Source organism: Caloenas nicobarica, chromosome 4 (genome assembly GCF_036013445.1).
Source record: "Caloenas nicobarica isolate bCalNic1 chromosome 4, bCalNic1.hap1, whole genome shotgun sequence".
Taxonomy (NCBI): domain Eukaryota; kingdom Metazoa; phylum Chordata; class Aves; order Columbiformes; family Columbidae; genus Caloenas; species Caloenas nicobarica.
The window spans coordinates 65,923,796-65,934,805 of NC_088248.1; the positions used below are offsets into that span (position 1 = coordinate 65,923,796).

General features: G+C 38.4%; 1 protein-coding gene across 2 annotated transcripts in view; it reads left to right on the forward strand.

The window, feature by feature from the left end:
• STK32B (serine/threonine kinase 32B) overlaps nt 1-5,680 on the forward strand; it is a 169,569-nt gene extending 163,889 nt beyond the window's left edge. For both annotated transcript variants that reach the window (XM_065634054.1, XM_065634055.1), the window contains one exon: nt 5,542-5,680. In XM_065634054.1, the coding sequence (XP_065490126.1) occupies nt 5,542-5,680 (139 nt within the window). The remainder of the gene's footprint in view (nt 1-5,541) is intronic.
• The last annotated feature ends 5,330 nt before the right edge of the window (nt 5,681-11,010 follow it).

Below are 11,010 nucleotides of genomic sequence, written 5' to 3' on the forward strand. Positions count from 1 at the left end.
ATGCACAGAGATGTGTAGCTGAAATAGTTAATTTCTGAGCACAGTCATTCCTCATGATAGATTAGGAGGTTTTTTCCTCCTGATTCAGACGTGTTCGTAATTACCCTTCTAGCAAGGCCATCTGGACAAGACATCAGCATTACTTACGTATGGCTGCTAAATCATAGAACTGAAGTGGGTTTCTAACTATTTAGCAAGCTGTCCCCCAGGATTCATGAATTTGAAAAGCTAGCATAGACATGCTTGGTCTGTTCTGACCTCAGACCCCCTTCTTTGTGAAGAATTACTGGGATAAATGTTGCACAGATTTATCTGCTGCTTGAGGCTTCTTTCAAGGGATGTAAAAGTTTCCATTAATAAAACTTTTTTCTTCAATAAAACTGCTGTTTCTAAAGCTCATCTTATTATGCCAAACTTTTCCCCAAACCAAAAGCAAAAGCACCTGTTTTCTGCAGCAAAGTATTTGAAATATTAATAGGACAAGGTAAAATGCTAAATCTAGAAATGGGAAAGTAAATTTTACTGCCCTTTCAGACTACTTTATTTCCTCCACGTTCAGGACAGCGAGTTCACGACACTAGCAAACTCACTTGCAGATTTTCTGTGATAAAAAGAGTGTCTTGTAGGACCTGGTGCATGTGGCAATCTCAGAAGAGTGGTAGTTCTGCCCAGCTTGAATTTTCTTTTTGTCAGTATAAGTTCTGTCCTAAACGGTTGCCAAGTGTGTGCCCATTGCTTGAAACATCTCCCATTTCTGAGGCTTCAGTTTCACACTGACAGCCTGGCAAGACCCACTGGTGAGTACATCAGCTGCACAAAGATGTTGTCATGCACGGAGGTATCGTTTGGCCAAAACAGACAAGAGTGACAGGCAGTGTAGCAGCCTCCATACAGCTCTCAGAGTAACTACATTATGTAAACCTGACACCACTGCTCTATATTACTTTAGGTTTTTTTGGACTAACAATTTTTCCGTCCTTTGAATGCCCTTCCACTGAGCAATATCTGACTCAATATCCAGCGTTAAAAATCAATACTGTAGGAACTCCGCTATAATGTCTGAGTATCAAGATAATAAGAATCTTAAAAACCTTTCCATAGCTCACACAGACACTTTCCCTTTACCAGAAATACTGCTGAAGCCCAAGGCTTCACTGAAGGCTCAGTTACTTTTCTCGATGCATTCCTGTAGTGGTTGGTACAGCCTCTTTCTTCCTCACTGCTGGAGAGGAGGTTGTTCAACGCTCAGTGTCATGCACTGTCAATATTGCATGGATCAATGGTGAAGGGAAGGAAAACTCACCTTATCTCTTTGTTGGTTCAGCAGAACCACTCTGAATTCCCAGCATAACTGCCTCAGGAGCTATTTATGTATTTGTACAGAATTGTCATGGAACGAATGTAATAGACACTGTTTAAACTCATTTTGGTCTTCTTTTCCCTGCAGGGTATATTTTTTCCATATGACTGCCCACTAGAACCACTTGTTCACTTTTTTTCATCTGCAGTTGGCCATTTTACCACTTACTCTCTGTCAATAGCATTCAGCAAAGGAACAGCTACCTGGTTCAGATCCATGGCTAAGTTCTCATATAAGCCATTCATTCTCCCCGGGCCTTTACCAAGCTAGCACAGCCTGTAGTTACATCAGCTTAAAGGCAAGATAACTCATTCACTTGAAAGCAGTTTTCTACAAATGATTTATTGCACTAGTGCCATTTTTAAACAGAATGTCCCAGACTGCATTTATTTTGTCATGGTTACAAAAACCATGTTGAGGTGCCCATGTTTTTGAAAAGCTGAGGACATGTGATGGGAAAGTACTCCAGCTCTGGCACCAAAGAATCAAGAATTTATGAACATGAGATAAATTTCACTTGTGTAACTGTCTAACATTTTAACTGAAGAGACTGCTTGTTCACAGATGCTGTGGTGAGATTTGTTTAGGTCTCGACCCAAGCTGATTTGCAGTTTGGAGCTAGATTGAAATACAGACCAATTGCTGTATTTTATTTTTTGCTGAAATTGCAGTGGTTTGGGGGGAGGCCTTAGTCTCTTAGCAAATCTGAAATTTTGACAGTCATATTGAATCTGCAACTTTTCATCCTTTTTATTGAACTTATCCTACTAAGCACCCTAATGACAAACTTCCAATATTTTTCTTCATCTAGCGAAAAAAGCTGAGCTGTAAGCTCTTCCCTGGTGGTCCCCAAGTTTGCTACTGGGTTTCATTAGATGTTTGTGATTTTCACTCTGGCCTGCCATAGTTGTAGCAGTATTTTTTTTTTCTGCAGTATTATATTTAGCCAGTCTATTCTCTTTACTTTTGTATTTTTATATATTCAATAATGCATAGATGCATAATTACATATGCAGTATAACTACATTTTGCTTGATTATATATGCCACCTTCCTTTCTTAATCATCCCAGACACCAGACTCTAATTCCCCATTTCATTCAGGCCTGTGAGGCAGTGAGCAGTACTTAGAGGCACAAAGCTCTCAGTTTCCATCGTTCTCGGCAGCAGCTGCCTCAACATCTGATGTGCAACTACAAGCAAACTCCCACGTTGCTTGGCACGTTCCTGCTCATTGCATCCTTTGCCTAATTGGGAGTGGCAAGCACAAGCCTGTAACATGCTGTGTCACCATTTTATCCAGAAAAATCTCCTGAGGGCATGAGTTTGATAAGAACACAAATTTTCATCAGTGCAGGCACGGCTTCAATGTCCTTTTTGTTTCTATTTCTCAGCCACAACTTATTCAGCTTAGATTTATGACTAGCTCCAAGCCATATGAGATTTTTTGACAAACATAATTCCCCCTCAGCTTCATCTCTCCCCATTATCTTCACTTGTCAAGACAGAAGCTGAGGCACAGAAAAGGGCTTTAATTTGCCCAAAGGGTGACAGAAGTAGAAACAGAATCAGCATCTCCTGATTCTTAGTCCAGTTCCCCAGTCCCCAGGAAGCATTGGTAAGTAGATGTCAGCATGCCCATTTAAACCCCCTAAAATGAAGACTTTAACGTAATTTTAATCACTGGCTAAAGTGATTGATAAATTATTAAACATTTAAATAACAGTTAAATTTTTACTACATATCAGGTTACTGACCTATTTTTTATTTTTATAGTTTGTAAATATGGGTAGTGAATCTAGATATGGAAATAGAGAATACAATGAAGAAATGCTAAAACAATGTATTTCTTTAGCACTTCCAGACCCCCATAACATAACTATGGTTAAATAATAGAGCTGAGGAGTAGGGACAGGATAGAAGAAAATAAAGGAAAATCAACAATATAAACCGTTTCTGTAGAGAGTGAGAATTTCACGTCTGGTCAGTGGTACCTTTTGAACTCAGCATGGGCTTCATTTCCATCTTTTCCCCCTGTCCTCCTCACGTGCTGCCTTTGTGCCAGTTTGAGTGGTTTGAAAAGAAAAATAATTGATGTTTTCCTGTTTTATGCTGTTTTCAAGAGACTTCTTATTTCTCCATTAATTTAGCAGTACAGTAAATGCCTTCTTTTTCAGCATTTTATGAACAAAATAAACGTTAAACAAATTCAGGGAGAAAAGCACTTGCATGTCTTAGACCAGTGCAATGATTCCTTAGATCTCCATAGAGCAAAAATTTGTCTCACTCCACTATTTAGCAGTTTGCACAGGTGTGTAAACCAGAGTTTGCGACATGAGTTTCCAAGCACTCTAGCTTGTACTTTAGTCTTGTAAGGGCCAGTAGCTCTGACTCTAAGGTGACTCAAGATTTTGTCTCCTTCAATTACTCTCCTGGTAGTCCCTGAATCTCTTTTGAAACCTCTATTAAAAGGGCTGTGCAGAAATTATGTATTTCCATTTTCTTAGAACCCCTGGGTGAAAATTCATTGTCTTGGTGCTTTGTCAACATTCATTTGAATGACTGGTTCTAAAGCTGATGGTTTGACTGGGATGATGGACCAATTTCTCATAATGAAAGGAATGTCCCTGAGCTTGTTTGTCGTGAACATTGGTGAAGATGATTCACTGACTTTTCAACGAGGGACTCTCTTATCTTGGTCATCCATCGGCCTATAGACTTACTCTTAGCCATTGCATTTCTGGTGCACTTGAAAAAAATCATTTTTAGGGTAAATGGTTTTTAGCAATTTGTTCCTCTAATCTGTTTTTTGTTGTTTTGTTTGTTTGGTGGTTTGTTTTTTTGCTATTGTTGGGTTTTTGGGGGTTTTGGGGGTTTGTTTTGTTTTTTGTTTTGGTTTTTTTCACTATGCCTTCTGTTTTTTTATTTAATATGCCAGTGTTTGTCCTCTTTTAAACCTAACTTATTTGGATAGTGTTTTCATAATTTTTGTTTTAAAAGTGTCCTTTAGTCCTCTCTTTAGCTACAACAGAATTTTCATGTCTGTTCACATTATATCCGAGTCTTCAGTATGATTATGTCTATAGACATTATGACACCTGGAATCATTTTACCCTTTTAAACTGACCCTTTACATTTCATTTTTGAATGCTTTTTCATTATTGAATATTTTCTATGTATTCAATGTTACTCGCAAAGTTTTTTTGGAGTGTATCATATATACCACTTATAATCACTATTACAAACAGTTTCTTCCATAGTGTCTCTGGTGCCAAGTCTCGGTGCCTTTTTTGGGATTACATCAACAGCTGTTTCTCATTTTGAGAAAACAAACAGTCAGGGAAAAATTCCTCCAAAACAGCAGCTGTTCATGTTTTCAAAAAAATTGGTCTCTACCTCATTGCTTCTCCATGAATCTTTACATCCTTCTTGAAAGTACTTACGTTGTGTCTGCTTTTGGAGGAAAACACTGAATATCACATGAATCACAGTAAAATCATAGAAGTTGATACTATTGTTGAACAGAAATTCTGAGAAGCTTGACGATAAAATGATTGGTGGGGACTGCAGGTACTACTAGGGCTCCTGCTGTTGTCTAGAAAGTTATTTCAAAAGAAGATAACTTTAGAGTTTTTAAACAATGTAGGATTTTTTGGTTGTTTTTCTTGTTCCTTGAAACCACCTAGGAGACTTTGACAACATACTAAGTAATAACATGAAAAACGGTTAATATAATTTAATCTCATGGGGTTTTTTTCTGTTGTACTGATAGAAGTTACTGATAATTTTATAGGACAGCAAAGGGGAGCAGCTGCTTACTGCCGTTATGTACCCAGCCAGCTACTCTCATCAGCCTTGAGCTAGCTGGAGGTTTTTTCAAGGCACAATCCGAGCAGAGGTGCTAAAGCCAGAGAAAGCACCCTTCTCTGCTGGCTGTGTATGATAGGCTTTAATGGGAGAGGTATTTGACCAAGACCCAACAGCACATATTTTGGAGGAAGCTATGATCAGTGTTTAAAAGAAATGACAGCTATAAAGCTCAAGGAGTTAATAGAGATCGAATGGTAGAGGAATCGTTTTTGCACACAAGTGTATGTGGCTACCCACAGGGCAGGCGATGGCTGTCATTCTGATACACTTATCTGCACATGATAGCTATATCAATATTTTTAACCTCTGGCAGATTAAGAAGACAGCAGAATCAAAGTGGACAGACTTCCAGCCTGGATAGCAGAGCAGCCCTTCAGAGCCACGAGAAACTCCAAGACGGACGTAACAACAATTTACTGGGACACGGCTGCACACGAGGCTGCAGCAGCTAGTGGGGGACAACCCCACAGATGCTGTCCCTGGCAGGGTGAGGAAAGGTCCTCTCTGCACATGCCTTCATCTTCACCCCTTGCATCCCAGGACATCTGACTTCTCCGAAAGCAGCATCCCCAGCCCAGTACAAACCCACAGAGCACACCGGCTGAGACTTTCCACGTACAACCCCTCTCTTCTTTGGACTCTGTCACTAGAAAAATGACCATCAGCAACAAAATACTGTTCTATAAGTAAGTGTGACTACCCTTCTCAAAATCCTGGAAGAAAACTTGAAACAATTCATTAGGCAGTCTCTCAAAGATTACCATGTTCCTGGCTACTTGCAAGAGACAAAGTCATGTTAGGGTCAGCTTTACCTTGAAGGCTTTACGTTATCCTCTCTGTCTCCATTAACTAAAGTGGTCCAGTTTGGAATTTTTATGAAACTGCTGGACAAAGCTGTTTCAGAGCACCTGCTGTTGAGTTTATAACAGATGTATATAATGTAAATACATGAATGTGGTGTCAAAAAGGCCAAACACTGAATAATTTCATTTAAATACCTGAAGCCCATTGGAAAAGTTACAGCATGAACGTATTCACATTGTTCTTTAACTTCATGCATTCTGCTTCGTAGTAAAAGATGTGAACCTGGCCAAGTCAAAGTTTTGATAGTGACTTTAGTGGATGCAGGATCAGACGTATCAGTAGTGTGTGATAATCGTGACAAAGAAAGATCTTTGTAACAATAGGCTGACTGAACCAGAGTTGAAAAACAGCTTAGTAAGGAGAGCTAAAAAAAATTAGGAATTTGCTCAGATCCATAGTTAGATGTTATAAAATGTGAAGAAATTACATGTGTCTCTGCTTTCATGGATCTATTCTGGATGATAACCATTTTGAATAGAAAGAAACATGCTTTATCCAAAGTATTGCTAACATGAAAGCCTTTTTAATTTTTAAAATTGTCTCAAGTAGCATCCACAATTCCAGACATATATGGTATTTTACAACTTGTACATCCACATTTTGATAATAAATGCATGCTTGTTCTGTGCTATTGTGCTTTTATTTTTAAGGGTTACCATCCGTACGCAAATTTCATTTCAACTTTTTAAAACAATTCAGTTAGGCTTTTGGAAGTGGAAAACACTTTATTTGTAACAATCTATTTTTACTGTATTGTTTCCATTCTACCTTTTACTAAACAAAATTCTTTGTAATTGAATCTATTTTTAAATTTGATTTCACATTATATGTAATTTTTGTCACAAATTTTTCATAAAATACAGATTTTTATTGCTCCATGAAATGATATGGTGTTCCTATCAACAACCGAGCAGTTTACAGTTGTAGTAAGGTAAAGATTTTACATGTGTAACAAGCATGGTGTTGGTCTACTTGCTTAATTTGGGCATTCTAATTCAGGCTGGGAAGGCATTTTTGAAGTTAATGTCTCCACTTTACAGTCCTACTGCATTTTGGTTCATACTGTAGCACCCAGATTCTTTTTGGATGACACAAAACTGGAAAATGTGCTCCAAGAGGGCACTTAATGTCATCTGCCCAGCTTTGGGGCTGTAGACCACAGGAACAGGTTATAGCAAACACGAAATTAAACATCCCAAAATGTGCCTCAGGTGCATGTCAGGTCTGCATCGCTGAGCGTTCTCCTTTGCAGAACCCCCTGTCGGACTGCACTGCATGCTAATGCACACAGAACCATCAAGAAGCCTGGGTTTATAGAATTAAGAGTCCTGATCCACAGCCTTTAGAGTATAGTTTCACCAATGACTGCATTAAAAATCGGGGGAGTTTCTTGCAGGCAGAATTTAGTTAGCAGCAGGATTCTACCAAATATTTGCAGTCTGATCTGTCAGGATGCTGGGTGTCTTTTCCAATGCTCTACTGAGCTGTTTTAGTGAGAAGCCTGGTTATTTGATAGATGACATCTACTCAAATGTTTGCACAGAGTATTGTGCATGAATGTAACTCAGACACTTTAATTTCACGCTCGTTGCCACACAATCATTTCTCAAACAACTCTACTGATTTCAAAAAGAGAAAGAAATCATGGTACCCATCAGCTTAACCCAGAGTCCATGGCACTTCCACTGACTGCAAGTTGAACCTTGTGCTGCATCTTTGTCTACTTATTACACAGGTCAGAGAATACCCTCAGCTATACTGTGCAGAGCAAATATACTCTTAGTTCATCTTTCTTGTTGAGCAACATAGCTGTAAGGAACTGGCCTGTCATGGGAGGCCCTCAAAATGGTGCAGAAGAGAGGTCATTCTCTATACTACGTGCTTTGTGAGGACGGAACAAGTACTACAAGAGAAGTTACACAGTCTGGGAATAAGCCTGAGAAATGCTTGGCTGGGACTTGTCCCCCCTAGCTTCAAGCATAAGAAAAATATACGTCTGCAGACAAGTTAGCCAGATTTAGGCTCAAAAATAAAGGGGGGGTGGGGAGGGAGGTGAGGAAGAAGCACTTACTCTGTCTTGATTGTCTCTTTTAAGAGATGGTTCTCCCTTAGCTCTGCCTTCATGGAGTATAAAGTCAGTGTACACAGCTCAGATGTGGACGTGCACATTGTGCACTGACATTTAGATGAATCTTGTTTATGATGGAACAGACAAGTTGTGGCGATGCAGTCTAATCCTTATGAAAAAATTTCTGATTGTTTCAACAGGAGTAAGAGCTGTTTAAACAGTTTTCATCTTTACATGCAGAAGTGGTACTAGAAGGATGAGAAATTACACAAAACCAGACTCGTGCACCGAATACCACCTTGTTTTCCAGCAGAAATGAAAACAGGGAAAGCAACCTAAATAAGATATGGAAGGTTTTTACAAAATACTCAGTGAGATGGAGAGGAAAAATAAAGTGAGGCAGTCATAAAACCAAAAGAAACTCCTTGAGTCTAATTTATTCTATACAGCTTTATTACCTTGCAAAAGCAGCCAGTGATCTTAACTCCCAAAGTCTCATCTGGTTTCTCCAAGTCATTTCAAGGGTAAAATATTTTTTCCCATTTCTGTTCCAGGGAAGAAAGAAGGAAGTCTAACACAGCTGGAAAAGCAGTTTGCTAATACAATGTTTTATTGCAATGCCACTTGCTCTGTGGTGTTACAGCTCTGATTACATATTCACATTCCCACAGCATCAGTCTGTGTTATACTCTGCCAGATTTGCCTTCTGTTCAGTTTGCTCCTTCTACGTTGTGTATTAAATATTGGAACCACACTGTAAATGTTTAATTACTAACTGTCATAAAATACAAATGGCTCCTTTCATTTATAATCTTGATAAAAATGATTAATGAAATATTTCCAGAAGTTTTGCCTCTGGTGTTGGGGCATGGAAGGGTTGGTTATAGACCTTGGCACACTACTCAAAGTGGCAACAAAGTCCACAATAGAGGAAATACTAGGCACCAATCCCTCAATCTGTTCATTTCATTTAGATGTTTTCTGCTTGCAGAAATATGCAATCACAATTTCAAACTGTTTTCTGACAGTTTAAACTAAACCTAAATATTGGTATATTGGGATGTACTGAAGCACTGTGGTAGGCTGAATAAAACCCAAACCATTTTTCTATTTTCCAGTTCAGTAGCTATGCCAACACTTCTGCTATGAAAAAGGGTCTGCCAACATAGGAGAAGCTTAGATGGTTTGGACAGATACATTTACAGTTTTAGTGGGAGACAAAAAGCAAGCAGATATTCAAAAATGCATTTAATTAAAAAAAACCCCACAGGTATCATCTTGAACCTCCACTGCTCTAGCACCTACCTCAAGAAGAGACCTGGAACAAACCACTGTGCTGCAAATAATCCCTATTATTTCTACATCTAGCCCAGATTTCATCTGTGGCTAAATAGGTTCATGTATGCAGGCTCTGAATCAGAAGCGAATAAAGGCAAGATCCCACCTGTTTGCAGTGCTGGGCTGCTCAGACTGTGCCTTATTGTAACAGCAAAAGGAGCAACTTATAGCAGTCACTGGAGCCAAAGTCATCAGCCCTGCTAGGAAAAGCAGAAATTATTTTTTCCTACACAGCAGTTGCAGTTCAGTCCCTAAACAAATGCTGCCAACAGGCCTTGTGGTAAATTTTGAATGAGGTGTAATATAAAGCTTTAAAGATCCTTCTAGTGCCGTGCTAAAACCTCCATGATACATTGGTGTGATTCTTAAACAAGAGCTTTGCAGTTCTTCTGGAGAGCATACTGGTAGCTAAGTAACTAATTTCTTGTGCATATTATGCTTAATCATCTTAGCTTCCATCAGAGTAGTTATTTCTGTTCATCTGTATTTTAATGATTGGATCAGCTACTCTCTGACCAGCACAGAAAAATGTTTTGATATCTTTAGCCTTCATTTAGCAATGCAAATTAGATTGCTATAATCATGTTTGTGAGAAAATACACAGTACAATCAGGACCTTAATAATGACTGATATTAGCTATGCTCTATACATCAATGAATTTGGCTCAGACTCACAAACTTCCATTTTTTTGTAATTTTTAATTGGGAAGGAGGAATGTATCTAATCAATTACAGTGTTTTTTACAAAATAGCCAAACTGTCCTCATGAGTCCTCCCAGAGACTCAAAATTATGATGTAGGACAGAAAGCTTCGTTGTTTGATGTTTGAGGTTTTCTTGAAGTCAATTATAAACAACAAAGTAAGCGTAATACAACCTCTGTAGCTTTCAGTATCCATTAAGAGAAATAAAACTAAGAACAACCCTGGAGTCCAAGTCCTTCTAAACTGTATGTCTGTGAATACAGAATTGTGTAAAATCAGTACCCTTTTAATGGAATTACCTGAATAGATTTAGTCATAGACACTTTCAGGGCCAAAAATATGTTGGAACTAGCAGTCTGAAGAATTTTTTGCCTCTTACATTTTCACTGTTTTGATGTGTGCTGTATTACATGCCCGGAATTTTCCCACAGTGATTATTTTGTATATGAAAAAATCCCTCTTGGAGGACTGCTGTACAATTTAATTAGTGGTTATAACTTTTCTGTACAATTCTATAGTGAAGATAATATTCTCCAGTCAATGTGTTAAGATATTGAGGCAATTTCAGTTTGGTTAATTAGTAATGAGAGAATGTTTTATGTCTTGAGCCCTATGATGACAAACAATATATCCACACATTAAGGTAAGTCAGACATTACTGTAAGGAATTTACAGTTTGAACTAGCTTTATGAGATATAACTTGAAGCCAGAGGTGAACTGGAGAAACTGTTCAGGGAAGCAGGTAATGGTGAAATCAGCTTATTAAATGTAATGAGCAACCATATATTGTAGATTTATGGATTTTTTT